The sequence below is a fragment of the Watersipora subatra genome, chromosome 9 (assembly GCF_963576615.1).
Source record: "Watersipora subatra chromosome 9, tzWatSuba1.1, whole genome shotgun sequence".
Taxonomy (NCBI): Eukaryota; Metazoa; Bryozoa; class Gymnolaemata; order Cheilostomatida; family Watersiporidae; genus Watersipora; species Watersipora subatra.
In genome coordinates, this window is record NC_088716.1 from 12,100,599 (window position 1) to 12,117,363 (window position 16,765).

Here is a 16,765-nt window from a genome sequence, read left to right on the forward strand (position 1 = left end):
TTAGCTTATTGCCTGATGAATTGGGGGTTCCGAGATCCAATCATCTGCTATACAGATTTTCCATTGCTAGATACTAATAACTATATAGCTGGTCAAACTGAACGCCAGACTTTCAGATATATAACAACTTTCAAAGATATATATATATATATGTATATATATTATTCAAACCCAGTGATAACACATGTATCACCAAAACATGCTATTTGAAGGTTTTTATTGACCAACAAGTGATATAAAGAGGTTTGAGCAGCTCATAAGACAAAATGCCCGGCACTGTCTAATCACATGAAATTGAGATACAAAATGAAATTCAATAAAAAATGCTTCACTCACAATATCAGAAAAGAGACAAATTCGCTGATAAGTAAACAGTACCTTTGATCGATGTCGAGCCTTTTGTAAGTGTGTGACTGTGTACCAATTGGTATCTCTTGACTACTCCGCTGTCACTTGCACAATGACAATATGTAAAAAGGCAGCCTGGGAGATAAGTCAGCATTAGATTAATAAGCCCAATCAACGGAATGCATCATCACAACAATTAGCTTCCTTCACCACGTTGTGATGGAATGACAGGCTTTCGAATGTACATGTATGTCTTGCAGGCATACACAAAAGCTTAACTAAATCAAGGAGAAGAAATGTTTCTGCATAGAAAAATTTCAACATATGTTGCAGCAACCCGTGTCCGTGATTCTTGTTATAAACTACTCTATACAGTTTTTTTAGCTTGAAAGCTTCATTATCATACTACAGACATTTTTGGACAGTTTAACTTACTGCATCTGTTCAATTAGCTTTTTCTCATAATATCGCTCAGAAATATGGAACAAAAGCTTTCTCTGTCTCTTTCGGTCGGTCGTTTTGAAAATGATTGTCATATGGTAAAGGCTTTATCACTGACTTCCTTCCAGCTCTGTTTTCCATCTTCTCTTGTCATCTGTTTTTATTCAGTTTCCTCAATTTCATGTTACGTTTAGTTTAGCAGATCCCTGGTTCACACCTATGTTGTCATATACGGGTGATGAGGCATTGTGTATATTCTATTCAAGTTTATTATTTATGTTTGTCAACACCGTGAAACTGCAATAAAATAATAACTTGATTGTCTATAAATGGTTATTGAAAGTACTGTATGTTAATTATACAGTTGGCCATCTGCGAAGCCATTGGTAACAATAAAATGAAAGATATAAAATTTACCATTTACCATTTACCATTTAACATATCCAGGAGATGGCTAAATAGTGAGTGATTCTCCTTCTGGTTAATTCTTGATTATATATGTATATGACATAATGTATTGGCATAATGATGAAACTTATATACAAATGAAAGACAGTATTGGCATTGAAAACAAAGCCTAAAAACTACATGTTGTTGGCTCAAAGGCTGACAGAAAAATGACTTCAAGCACACCTAATCAAATGTTCAACACTGGCAAATCAGGCAGACCACACAAGACCAACAGACCACCCAAGATCAACAGATCAACTGGCATTCATTCTGGGCAGTAAATCATACAAGGGGTGTAGATTGTGAAGTGCACTATCAAATTAGGAAATTTAACAGAAACAAGCAGAACCTTACACTTAGCAACATCCTTAAAAACACTAATAAAATACCCTGGATAAGAAACTAGTGATTCAGCAAAAAATAACATTAGACTAGCAGTAAGCCCGGCGTTGCCTGGGAATTTTTTTGTTTTCACACACTGCCATGTTGTTTCCACGACTACAACTCATGAGTCAGTTTGGTGAAAGTAATTGTCCTTAATGTATGTAAAGGAGAGGTAAAGGAACAGTTTTGAGTTTCTAGTCAGTGGGGTGTTTAAGTTTCTCAGGAACCATAGGGAGTTATAAAAGAAAACATTTTTGGTGACTTTCTGGTAGAAGGCGCAGATCATATGGGTTTTGGATGAAATTGGACAAGAAAAATCGGGCACGCATGCACACATACACAAAGTGAGATTTATAATATAGATGGTGATGCCAGCAATGCCAACTCACCAGCCTCCAGCATTAGCTCTGTAGGTTTAGACTGAGCTCTTCTCCAATCTTATTTTTTCTCAAAAACAAAAGGTTTTGAAGCGAAAAGCCAGTGACTGTTTGTATTAGTGCTGCCAGCAAATAAAAAACAGTTTCCTGAGTTTGAAATCTCTTTTCAACACCATCATACCAACAGCATACATTCATAACTCTTCACATGCAAAACCAGAGTTTGTTTTGAATTCTGGCCAATGCAGAAAAAATATTACACAACTACTTGCTGCGAAGTTTGTAACCATAGATTTTTGTTTGTGTGCCACAAAGCATGATCATTAGGGATAGAGACTTAACACAGCCTAATGAAACCGACAAAAGATAGTTGGGTTATAATTATCTGAGACAGACGATACAGAATTCAAAATTGACTATAATAACTTCATTATCGAAAAAGTGTGCTTAAAATTTTATCTTCTCTAAATGCTATGTTCTAATTAAAAAATAAAATGCAAAACTTGAAGGTATATGAAAAACCGGCTTAAAATCACTGTATTTTGGCACTAAATGTTAACAGAATTTTTCTTGTTGAGTGTATGCATTAAACAGGATAAGACAACTCCAAACATGAACATCTTGTAAGCTTACAAAATGGGAAATGGCTCAAAGCTAAAAACCTATTTAGATTAGAAATGCTTTGGGAAAACTAGTGCAGTGGTAAGATAAAGATAAATTTTCTCTTACATCATCTTCATCCCTTCAACTCAAAATCTATATTCTATTTCTATATCATAGTTTATGGCAAGTTCCTGTTAAAGATGTGGTTGCGTCAAACAGTCGATTTAATGAAATTAAGACCAATAAAAGGCTAAAACATCAACTACAATTTGATGTCATTTTTGGTTTTTGTAGACCAATCCTGTCCAGAGATACATTGTATATGCGTTTGAATGAGGCCATCTTTTAAAAAGCTCACATTCCAGCGGGTGCTTCATTCGTGACGTAACTAGTGATACATCTGAAAAGAGTCCACAAGCGATAAATATATGGTTGCTTCATTAGCCAATCATCAGCACGAAACTTTTGGCCTAAGCGTTTTTAGCACGATCGAATTCTTTCAAATTTAATCTTCAAATATCTTGACATTGAGATTGTCTAACACAACAAACAACATATCAACTGATAGACAAAGAAAAATACTTTCTTTTAAAATCACTCAAATTTGATGCAACCACATCTTTAAGGTTGTTGATGCCTACCATCAAAGGACTCTAAGCATACTGTCTACATGCAAACAATGTTATCCATATGCATTTAATTAAAATGCCATGCTTGACGTAAAAGCGTCAGCTTTCCTAACTGCAAAGAGGTACTAGTTTAAATATGCAAATGTACACTGCAGGAGACATTTTAAATCAATTAACATGAGGGTATAAAGCATGCAGGTTACAAACAGCTGTTCATGTACTAGCACACTGTAACATAGCAAATGCTGGCTTGAGTGGGTTGAAAAAAAGTAATCAATGAATCAGTGCTTGTTGTTGGATGCATTCTGGAACCATCAAAATGAATAATGATAGGAATACATGTAGATTATTGATGTGACACACAATAGTAATCGTGATTGACAGCAAAATGACTTTTCTACCACAAATGCTTATGTAGCAAGTAGTAGTGATGTAATAGCAGCAATTAGAATCAACTAATAAAACATGCCAACACTAATCTATTTTTTCATAGTTAACTCATTAATCTTTTGGGAAACTTGACTTTCATTTTTTAACTCAGGTTCTCGCGATTGAGCGACGCCATGCATTTTGTATCTCAGGTTCTTGTGATTGAACAGCGACATGCATTTTGTATCTCAGGTTCTTGTGATTGAACAATGCCATGCATTTTGTATCTCAGGTTCTTGCGATTGAACAGCGCCATGCATTTTGTATCTCAGGTTCTTGTGATTGAACAGCGACATGCATTTTGTATCTCAGGTTCTCACGACTGAACAGTGCCATGTATTTTGTATCTCAGGTTCTCATGACTGAACAGTGCCATGTATTTTGTATCTCAGGTTCTCGTGATTGAACAGCGCCATGCATTTTGTATCTTAGGTTCTTGTGATTGAACAATGCCACGCATTTTGTATCTCAGGCTCTTGTGATTGAACAGCGCCATGCATTTTGTATCTCAGGTTCTTGTGATTGAACAGCGCTACGTATTTTGTATCTCAGGTTCTTGTGATTGAACAGCGCCATGTATTTTGTATCTCAGGTTCTTGTGATTGAACAGCGCCACGTATTTTGTATCTCAGGTTCTTGTGATTGAACAGCGCCATGTATTTTGTATCTCAGGTTCTTGTGATTGAACAGCGCCACGTATTTTGTATCTCAAGTTCTTGTGATTGAACAGCGCCATGTATTTTGTATCTCAGGTTCTTGTGATTGAACAGTGCTATGCATTTTGTATCTCAGGTTCTTGTGATTGAACAGTGCCATGTATTTTGTATATCAGGTTATTGTGACTGAACAGTGCCATGCTTTTTGTATATCAAGTTCTTGTGACTGAACAGTGCCATGCTTTTTGTATATCAGGTTATCATGATTGAACAGCGCCATGTATTTTGTATCTCAGGTTCTTGTGATTGAACAGCGACATGCATTTTGTATCTCAGGCTCTCATGACTGAACAGTGCCATGTATTTTGTATCTCAGGTTTTCATGACTGAACAGGTGCCATGTATTTTGCATCTCAGGTTCTCGTGATTGAACAGCGCCATGCATTTTGTATCTCAGGTTCTCGTGATTGAACAGCGCCATGCATTTTGTATCTCAGGTTCTTGTGATTGAACAGCGCCACATATTTTGTATCTCAGGTTCTTGTGATTGAACAGCGCCATGCATTTAGTATCTCAGATTCTTGTGATTGAACAGTGCCATGCTTTTTGTATATCAGGTTATTGTGATTGAACAGCGCCATGTATTTTGTATCTTAGGTTCTTGTGATTGAACAAGGCCATGCATTTTGTATCACAGGTTCTTGTGATTAAACAGCGCCATGTATTTTATATCTTAGGTTCTTGTGATTGAACAGCGCCATGCATTTTGCATTTCAGGTTCTTGTGATTGAACAGCGCCATGCAATTTGTATTTCAGGTTCTTATGATTGAACAATGTCATGCATTTCATCTTCTAAGCTGCTGCGGAATCCTTTTTAAATCAATTGTTTGAAATATTATATTTTGCGGATACAGCCTTGCAGATTCTGTATACATTCACAATAATTTATTCCCCTCTTTTAACCCAATTGGGGTGGTAATATCTACCAGTGAAAAAGATCAGTAGAGCTGAGATTTTAATTACACCTCTTCGAGAGTCAATCAAATAAATTTATAAAAAAAATTGTTTCATCATCCCGTTTAACCTAAATGGATTGTAAAGTTCTGCTGTCTGTTAAATTTTCTAATTTGATAGTGCACTGCAATATCTAGTCACCCTGTGTGATTCACTGTTCCTGCCCAGAGCGAATGCCAGTTGATCTGTTGATCTTGGGTGGTCTAATGGTCTTGTGTGGTCTGTCTGACTTGCTACAGTGCCATACGTTTGATTAGGTGTCATCGTTTTGTCAGCCTTTGAGCCAACAACATGTAGTTTTAAGCCTCATTTTTTGATGCTGATACTTTCTTTTATCTATATTAAGTTTCATCATTACACCAATATCTATCGCATACACATATAATCAAGAGTTAAACAGAAGGAGAATCACATACTATTTAGCAATCTCCTGGATGTGTTATTAAGGTAAATATTATATCTTTCATTTTATGTGTTTTATTTATATGTTTCTAAATGGCTTTGCAGATGACTACCTGTATAATTAGCATACTTTCAATAACCTTTATCGACAATCGAGTTATTGTTTTATTGTAGTTTCACGGTGTTGACAAGCATATATAATAAACTTTTATTAGAATATACACTATGCCTCATCACCCGTATGTGACAATATAACTACGAACCAGGGGATTCGCTACAGTGAAACTTACACACACTAACGGAAGTGAAATCGGACTGCCAGACGTATATAGGATATACATATATATATACATATATATCAATGAACATTAATTTCGCCTCCAGCAGCCCAGGTGAAACTCCGTTGATTTACAAAGGAAAAGTGATGCCAAGGAGCCAGAGTCGAGCAGCTAGAGCCACGCAGCCAGAGACATCTTGACTTCCAACTTGATAAGTCGCATTACCTTTTCTTTTTTCTTTAAACAACAGCAATTGACTTTGTTTTGTGTTTTGTTTTTTAATGATTTATAAATCCTTTTACGCAGCTAGTTGAATTGTTCACTAAATAGTGTGCGTTAGCAATTAAGCAATTCTACTAGTGCAGATTCTGGTCATTGGGCAGTGAATCATACAAGGGTGATAGTCTCAATTGATTTCTTGCAGAGAAAATTCGTGGTATGAATTTCAAAACTAATCCTTTATCGATTGCTGTCAGTAAAAACTACTGTAATTAAACCTAGTGCATTGTCTTAAAAATTTTGGCATTTTTTAGTAAGATAGCTATAAACAAGTTAAAAAATAGAACAATTTTCAGCTGAAAATTCTGACAGGTTTGACCATAGTGCAGATCACGTTGCCACCTTCTTGGAGTTGTGTCCTCGAATTCATTGAGTTAAATCAATACGAGTTAAGTTCCAAGCTTTTTCTCCTAAACTAAATCATGTCTGATAGCGAAGAACTCGCTTCTGTTCACAGTGAAGAATCTGCCAGTAGGAGATTTTCACCAAGACTAAAAATACAGTCAATTAAGTCTGAGTTACAAGCAACTATTGAAAATCTCAGTGTTAGTCACAAAGCTACATTAAATGACTTGCGAGATAACTCTATTGAACTTTCCTATGAACAGCTTAACAGCATGCATGGAGAAATCACATTAGGTGCAGTTAATATCACAAAACTGCATAGTGCATACAAAGAAGCTCATGAAAGCGACTTACAACCTGACAAGGAAGACATTGTAGAAATAGATCGCGTGCTTGCTGATAACAGGAAGGTTATCGACCAGTTAGAAACTCGTATGAATAAGTTGGTAACAAGAACCAAGCATGCTGAGCCAGACATAGAAAGCATAAAATCCAAAAATTCATCCTTTCTTTCCTCTAGACAATCCAGGTCTAGCAAATCAGGCTCGAGCAGACTTTCTCAGTCACTCAAAATCATGCAGGCCGAGGCAAAAGCTGCTGCTGCAACTAAACAAGCCCAGCTTCAAGCCGAGATAGAATCTCAACAACTTGAGGAGGAAAGCCTCCAACTTCAGACACAAGTTCAAAGGAATAAAAGTCTGATAGCACAAGCTAAATTAAAAGCAGGGTTAGAAGCTGAGCGCCAACGTGAGCAGATTTACGCACAAGCAATAGCAGAAGAATTGGAAGATAACAATGAGTCATTGTTGCGCCCTCCTGTCACCAATAAGTTAAATTCAGGACAAACACAGCTAAAAGACTCAAATGAGTTATTCCGACAAACATCACAACGGCCTGCCAATGAGGTGATCACACCATTGCGCCTTCCAAGAGCTTCCCCAGATAGTTCTCCTATGACGATTTCTAGTACCCCTACTACAGTCTTTGATCCTGTTGCTCTTGCTGAAGCAATCAACACGGTTCGCCAGCGTCCTGATGAACCACCCATATTTAAGGGTGAGACACTTAAGTATCAGCAGTGGAAGGCCTCCTTTTTCGAAACCTTTGATTTCAGTTCATGCACACCAGGCAAAAAATGGCTCAAACTGCAGCATTATGTTACAGGCAAGGCCTGGCAAAAAATAGAGGGCCTCAGCTATAGAAAAACAGAAAGCGCATGGATGCTTGCCTGGAAGAAACTGGACACCAAATATGGCAAACCAGAAATAGTGGCGGAAGCCATGGAGGAAAAGTTACTCAGCTGGCAAAAAATTGAAGCAAATGACGGCGAACAGTTAGAAGACTTCATTGACTTTCTTGAAGTTTGTTCAGAATGTGATAGTGATTTGAACCTTGGTTCTAAATCTGTAAACAAGCGGCTGATACAAAAACTTCCATTACATATTGCTCACAGATGGACAGCAAAGGCCACAAAACTGGAGAAGAAATTGAGCAAGTTTCCACCACTCCAAGAATTCATCGACTTTCTAGTTCATGAATCTGACACATTAAACAACACATTGACTAAAGCGTATCAAGACTTTGGAAAAACAGATAAGTCAGTAAAAGGTAAAAGCGACAAAAGCAACAAAATCATGTCTTTTTCGACAGCAACCACAGCTGATGGTAAGTCTCACAATAGTTACAATGCCAATGGTCTGAAACAAAACAAATACCCATGCTTGAACTGCAACATGAACAATCATACGACGGGTACTTGTTTCAAGCTTGGTAAGCAAATACACTCCGAAATCGAAAGGTTTTTCATGAGCCATAACTTATGTTTTGCATGTTCTAAGCCTGGACACAGAATGACTGATTGTCGGTCTCCAGAGAAATGCATAAAGAAAAATTGCAACCAACAGCACCTCACAGTATTTCATGAATACTACATAAAAGATAAAGACAGCAAAAGTAAGACTCCTATAGAAGTAATACAAACAGACAGTGAGAAATCAGCAACAGCCCTAAACTGTTCCGACACCGTACCAGCTAATATCATGTCATGGACAATACCAGTGTATATTTCAACCAAAGATAATCCTGAAAAAGAAGTTCTGGTGTTTGCCTTGCTAGACTCCGGTTCAAATCGAACCTTCATCACTCAAAATACCCTTGACAAGCTCAATGTACAGACCTGTGATGCAGCTATGAAAATTAGTACACTTACTGATACTGAGGGCACTGATTCAATGCGCCAAGCGGCCTCAGGACTGCTGGTTCGTGGCTACCATCAGAGCAGAGCAAGTAGACTTCCACCGTGCATAAGCACAAGCAGAATACCTTTCAACTCAGAAGAGATACCCAATGCCACATCAGTGCAAAACTGGCCACACTTACAACATCTTGCCTCTCAGTTCATCTCTGCTCAAAAAGCAGCCAGCCTCGAGCTCGGATTGATGATTGGAAACAATCTTCCACATGTGTTTATATCTAGACAAGAAATCTGTAGAGAAGACCATGAGCCCTTTGCTCGTCTCACTGACTTGGGTTGGATCTTGATGGGAAACGCCACAAACTCTGCACACAGCTACAACAGTTGCGCTCATACCATTCAATCTGGGACAATAGTAAACTTGGCAGTACAACAGCCAACGACTAGAAAATGTATCTCTTTTAAAATCAAAACAGAAACTCCTGACTTCCCCAACACAGATAAATTCGAACAACAAATACTAAAAGTTCTTAGTTCTGACTTTCAAACAAATCACGCTGATGAGATAAAGACAATGTCAATCGATGATCTCAAATTCCTAAAAATTATGAAAGAGCAAATTCATAAAGATAAGCAGGGTTACATAACAATGCCATTACCATTCAAGGCTAAACCGCTCAGCATTGACACAAAAACCACTGCAATGCACAGATTTCATCTTCTTGAAAAAAAGTTCAAAAAAGATGCCATATATAAACTGCAATACCATGAATTTATGTCTGACATCATCACAAAAGGGGAAGCAGTTCTGGCAACCGACGACACTACCAACTCTTGGTATATTCCTCATTTCGGTGTCTTTCATCCTCGCAAGCCTGACCGTATTCGTGTTGTGTTTGCTTGCGCTGCTAAAGTGGGAGGAGTTAGTTTAAATGATTTTCTACTACAAGGACCCGATCACATGAATGATCTTCAAGGCATTCTTCTTAGATTTCGTTTGAACCCTGTAGCCTTCATGGGTGATATAGAAAGGATGTTTCACCAATTCAAGGTGAAACCAGAGCACCAAGACTATTTACGGTTTATTTGGTATGATTGTGATGGAAATCTAGCTACTTTCAAAATGACAGTGCATCTTTTCGGAGCTAGATCTTCGCCCGCTTGCGCAACATATGGACTTCGATTTCTCGCCGATCAATATAATTCATTATTGTCTGGCCATTCTGCATCTCATCAATTTGTTCACCGCAACTTTTATGTTGATGACGGTCTCACAAGTGTCTTCAATGAGGCTGAAGCAGTTTCTCTCATTCATGAGACACGTGAACTATGTGCTGCCGGCCAGTTAAGACTTCACAAAATAGCGTCCAACAGCCGCGAAGTGATGTCACAACTTCCAAGAAGTGAGTGCGCCCGTGCCATTGCTAGTCTTGACCTATCTTCTGATCCGCTTCCCAAAGAGCGATCACTTGGTATTCTATGGGACACTGAAAAGGATAATTTCACCTTTCACCATGACACTGCTACAAAACCAGACACCCGACGGGGTGTACTATCTACGGTGGCCTCAATCTTTGACCCTCTTGGATTCCTCTCGCCATATATTTTAATTGGCAAAAACATTCTACAGGATATGTGTAGAAGTTCAGCTTCTTGGGATGATCCCCTGACAGGTGATTTATTGTCACTATGGAAGGAATGGAAAGCTTCTATTCCAGACTTAACAAACATAAGCATCCAAAGATGTTATCAACCGACAGACTTTGGCGACATCTTTAAGGCTGAGCTACATCACTTCTGTGACGCAAGTACTCGTGGTTACGGTGAGGTTAGTTATCTCAAACTAGTAAACACACAAGGACAAGTAAATTGTTCACTTGTAATGAGCAAGAGCAGAGTAGCACCAATCAAGCCCATAACCATTCCGCGCATGGAACTGCAAGCAGCGGTTACCGCAGCTAAAGTGTCCAGATTTATTAAATCTGAGCTAGAGATTGATACCACAGAAACCTTTTGGACAGATTCTCAAATTGTTCTTGGGTACATTAAAAACACAACTAAAAAGTTTCATCTCTATGTGACTAATAGAGTTCAGCAGGTGAGAGACAATTCAAGTCCTGAAAATTGGTGCTATGTCCCTACAGATCAAAACCCTGCCGATCACACTTCAAGAGGCCTGACTATCACTCAGCTGTTAAAATCTAACTGGCTTACAGGTCCAGATTTTCTCTGGAAGGAACCTATGCAATTTCCTGATCAGTTGACACCCGAAGTAAAACCTGATGACCCTGAAGTCAAATCCCTTTGTGTCCAAACGATTTCTAGTCCCAGCCAAACTCTCTATCAGCGACTACAGCGATTCTCTAGTTGGAATAAAGCTATCAAAGTCACTAAATTCTTTCTCAATAGAGTAGCCAAGTTAAAGGGCACTCAACTGCCAATTAACGCACCACTCCTGTACATAGTTAAATGCATACAAGCTGAGCATTTTCCAGAAGTGCAATCTCTGACAAAAGAGCAGCCACTAAATCCAAAGAGTACAGTTTTCAACCTGAACCCTTTCCTGGATAAAAATGGAGTAATGAGAATAGGAGGTCGCCTCAATCGCAGCACAGCTCTCAGTTTTCCTGAGAAACATCCAATTCTGCTGCCCAAAAGTGGGCATTTTACTCGCCTTCTTCTTCAGCATCTTCATGAGCAAGTGGCCCATCAAGGAAGATGCTTCACATTGGCCAAGATGAGATCTTCTGGGTACTGGATAATAGGTGCCAGAAGTATAATAGCCTCTTTGATACACCAGTGTGTTACTTGTCGATCCCACCGAGCTAAACCTCCAACACCCCAAATGGCCTCACTTCCTCATGAAAGATCTAGCCCATCGCCTCCCTTCAGCTATTGTGGGATCGATTGTTTTGGACCATTCATGGTCAAAGATAGAAGGACAGAGCTAAAACGATATGGACCTATGGTAACATGCCTCGCAAGCAGAGCAGTGCACCTTGAAGTTTTAGACGATATGAGCACAACAGCCTTTGTGAACGGAATTCGAAACGTTATAGCCATTCGCGGGCCTATTAGAAAAATCTGGTGTGACCAGGGCACCAACTTTGTTGGAGCTGTTCAAGATTTAACAGAAAAAGGCGTGATTGAGTTTAAACTCAATCCTCCCAGCGCCAGTCACATGGGTGGCGTTTGGGAACGTATGATCCGAACTGCTAGAAATGTCCTTCAGACTCTTTTGAAGTCTCATAGTGATAGGCTTGACACAAGCCACCTTCGCACCTTGATGTACGAAGTCATGGCCATCATAAACTCCAGACCACTATCTGTGGTTACTGAAGAAGACATGCCTCTAAGTCCTAACATGCTTCTGACTATGAAATCTGATGTTACCCTACCGCCCCCTGGAAGCTTTGATGAGTCCGATATGTACAGTCGCAAGCGCTGGCGTGCGGTCCAACACATTGCTAATGTATTCTGGAAAAGATGGAAGACAGAATACTTATCCCAACTGCATTCTCGTCAAAAGTGGGTTCACAAAACAACAAATAATATAGCAGTAGGTGACATCGTATTAATCAAAGATGACCAAACAACAAGAAATGTCTGGTTAAAAGGCCGAGTTTCTGATTGTTACACATCTCAAGATGGACAAATACGCTCAGCTAAAGTACTGTTAGGCAACCGTGTACAGGCAAAAAACTCTGGAAAATTTCTAATCAGACCAGTTGTGAAATTGATTAAACTTTTACCAGTCAAATCAAATGATATGTGCTAGCGCCAACCATGTTGAAAATTATGAAAATTTAAGGTGGGAGTGTAAAGTTCTGCTGTCTGTTAAATTTTCTAATTTGATAGTGCACTGCAATATCTAGTCACCCTGTGTGATTCACTGTTCCTGCCCAGAGCGAATGCCAGTTGATCTGTTGATCTTGGGTGGTCTAATGGTCTTGTGTGGTCTGTCTGACTTGCTACAGTGCCATACGTTTGATTAGGTGTCATTGTTTTGTCAGCCTTTGAGCCAACAACATGTAGTTTTAAGCCTCATTTTTTGATGCTGATACTTTCTTTTATCTATATTAAGTTTCATCATTACACCAATATCTATCGCATACACATATAATCAAGAGTTAAACAGAAGGAGAATCACATACTATTTAGCAATCTCCTGGATGTGTTATTAAGGTAAATATTATATCTTTCATTTTATGTGTTTTATTTATATGTTTCTAAATGGCTTTGCAGATGACTACCTGTATAATTAGCATACTTTCAATAACCTTTATCGACAATCGAGTTATTGTTTTATTGTAGTTTCACGGTGTTGACAAGCATATATAATAAACTTTTATTAGAATATACACTATGCCTCATCACCCGTATGTGACAATATAACTACGAACCAGGGGATTCGCTACATGGATGATAATGTCTATTCACTCATATCTCCTACTAGAGACCAGAGGGCATTAGAGCACTTGTCTCAATATCTTAGCTGTTCCTAATAGCACACTTTTCCGCAACTCGAGTTTATTGGTGCCGGTATTTGGAGAAACCACATTTGATGTGCAGGTGTTATTGCGCCCAGTGTCCCAATGACTACCAGCATTACAGTTGTTCTTACATGACAGAACTTTTCAATCTCTCCAAGGGGCCAATATTTCTCCCCTTTCTCCTTCTCTTTGTTGCTGTCATTGCTGTACATACTACTGTATCTATTAATGTAGCGCTTCTGCTCTTCTTGTCCCCCACCATGCCAAGATGTTTGTCAAGATGTGCTTGTCAGTCTAAATGTAGAAGTACCATAGGAGCTTATCACGATCCTACTCATTGATCTTATTTAAAGGTTCCCACCAGTTTTGAGGTTTATTGAAGCCATGCTCACCCTATAGGCTTCTGTAAGTTGAACCTGTAACACAACTATGTCACCACTGAGATTGAATAAAAGAGTTAAATATATAACCAACTATTAAATTTCTAGCGTTGCACGGGTAATGAAAATGTTTTTGCACAGATCAACATCTATTTACCATCTAACTTTTAAATGAAGGTGTTTGTTTATTTCTGTGTGTTTAATTGAGTTTATACTATACAGTCAAACATGGATAACTCGCCCTCGGATAGCTCGAACACATGGTTAACTCGAACGGCTTCTTTGGTCCGTTCCCACGTAATGATAAATTGCTTTAGATAACTCGACTGCAACTCTGCTAACTCGAACAGTTTTTTGCCCAACGGCTACCGAAACGGTTGTTATTGCTTTAGAAAATCACTTTATTAGAAGCCATAGAGGTAAACCTCAACTTTTCGTAATTCATAGGCGTCGTTATTACCACCATCGGCAAAATATTTTTGTCAATGACTTTTCTAAAGGTTTGGTGAAATTTTATTTATACCAAACATCCGCTTAGCGATCGCCCTTCAGAAGCAAGGAAAAGTGAGGTAACCTTCACATAAACTTCAAGAAAAATTGGCAAAATTGATCTTGGGTAAAACACTCGAAAGAAAAATGTGTCTTTTCTTCTGAGCATTTCAACAACGATCAAGTTTTGCCAATGTCAATCTAAAAAACGTCCTGGCAATAACATCACCTCAAACAACAAACCAATCTCAAATGATAGAAGAATCTCTATACTTTTTGATAAAAAAGTTTTAAACTTTACATTAGAAGCATTCAATTTGAAACAAGCCATTTATCCTTTTGATTTATATTATTGTTTGTATATGTACATGTATCTACTAATAAATAAGTAAATACATGGACTTGTGACAGTGCTCTGATAACTTGAACGCTCTGATAACTCGAACACTTTCGCTCAGCCCCGTGAAGTTCGAGTTATCCATGTTTGCCTGTATATGCATATAGCTTTAGCATGGTGGGGAAGTCTGGGCTGATATTTTTTTTCCAGTAAATTAGTTCAAGCGTGTTAGCTGAAGCGTGTGTATTTTAACCAATCACTCTTAAAGATTGGCAGGTGTAATAAGTATGTGCACAATTATTCCATAGCATGACAAGTGGGCCTTGTGGTGTAGTGGATCGCACTACAGCCTGTCTGCAGTGTCTGCGGTTTCCAAGTGAGATTCAGGTGCGGGGTGGCATTTTCGGTCCTAAAACTTCATCGCTATAATCGAACATACGAATGACAGACACTGAAATTTATATATATATAGACTAGATGAGCCTCTCGGCGTTGCCCAGGTATTAAAAACGAGCTCATAAACAATGAGAAGTGATGAGAGTTGCCTACCACTTGCTATTAGCCTGGCACATTGCCAATGGAAAATGGTATTAAAATCAACTTATAAACAATGAGAAGTAGTGAGAGTTGCCGGCCACTTGCTAGCAAGCAACTGTTCAGCAAGTGGCACGGCATTGCCAAATGGCCTGGCACATTGCCAATAAACAATTCCAGTACACTTGCTAATAAGCGCTATGCTTCTAATGACAGTACGCCATGACGTTGAGTCAGTGTTGTCCAGCTACAGCTATTCTAATAATAGCTATATCTGGACATATCGAAAACAGGCATACTTTGAGAAATATATATAGTCATACTTCGACTTACGAGCTTAATGCGTTCCGAGACTGAGCTCGTATGTCAATTTACTCTCATGTTGGTGCAATTTATTTATATATATAGAACAATTAAATATATATATTGATTGGTTTCCATACTCTGAAAAAAAAATTAATCACTCAAAACAAGATATTGTAACAGAAAGAACATGTTGGTTATTGTCCTAACTTACCACATGCTTTCAAAAAGCAACAGATAAAAAATGATGCAAGGAAATGTGATTAACTAAAATGTAAAATTAAATACATACAATAGCGGCTAACGCTAGCATTTGCCAGAGAGGGAGACATGAGTACTACATTACCTTACTACTTACCTTCATTACAACAGTTGACTTTGATAAATTTGGATTTTATCAAAGTTTTAAAAGACAAACTTAGAAGCAAACTTTTATTTTTAACTTAACGTTATTGAAATTTCTTCGGCGTTTATAGTTTCAAGTTTCTCGATGGTTAGCTAATTTTTCCTTTGTTTCGCTTTCACGACTAGTCGGCCGTTTTAAGATAAACCTATCTAAGGACGTTTGCCTGTTTCGCCCTTTCAACATGTTGCGATTAGGACGAACACTGGTGTCGTCACAAAGGGGTTAATTCACGACTACTAGCCAACTTGTCCGAATGTCTATTTTTATAGTTTTGATAGATAGCGCCAGCCTTTTCACATAGCATCATTCCAGTTATGCTGTAACCGGCCAATTGTTTATCCAATGCCATCAGCGGTCGTGAAGATCGCTGCGCCGTTTAGAAACTATGGTTAGTCCTTTTGCGAACTATATAATCTTTCTGTTTGACAATTGTGGATGTATTTCTGTCATATTGCTGAGCTAGCTCAATCACGCATGCACATTTCGCATATTTTTCAATAATTTTCCTTTTAGTATCAATAGTTATCATTTGCTTTTTCTTCACATTATCTTTCATTTTACTGGCAAATTTTCGGTCTACGCACAGTACTTTTAATTCACATAAATCTGCGCTGAAAATCGCGCACAAAAAAACACGGTACACAAGTATAACCTGAGCAGTTGAAAAATACAGAGTGATGCTGTTCTCATAAAACACCTCCGGCATACTTGGCAACTGACTCACGTGCTCGTATCTCGAACATGGCTCGTATGTTAGTGCTAAAAATTGCTTAAAAGCTGGCTCGTATCTCAAGTTTCTCGTAAGTTGGAGCACTCGTAAGTTGAAGTATTACTGTATATAGATAGAGCAGGTTATAAAATAGGCAAAACAAATTTTACTGAAATTGATTTCTGCTACTACTTGTCTCTTGCTTTGCAATCATCAAGTGCTAGAGAGAGTCTTTTCGGCATATAGAAGCTTTATTTGAATACATCTAATTGGATGAGAAAAAT

At 38.3% G+C, this 16,765-nt stretch overlaps 1 protein-coding gene across 1 annotated transcript; it reads left to right on the top strand.

Moving 5' to 3' along the window:
* The first annotated feature begins 8,825 nt into the window (after positions 1-8,825).
* Positions 8,826-12,608, top strand: LOC137404784 (uncharacterized). The gene has a single exon (XM_068091016.1). It carries the CDS (start codon positions 8,826-8,828, stop codon positions 12,606-12,608), a length of 3,783 nt encoding a protein of 1,260 aa, XP_067947117.1.
* The last annotated feature ends 4,157 nt before the right edge of the window (positions 12,609-16,765 follow it).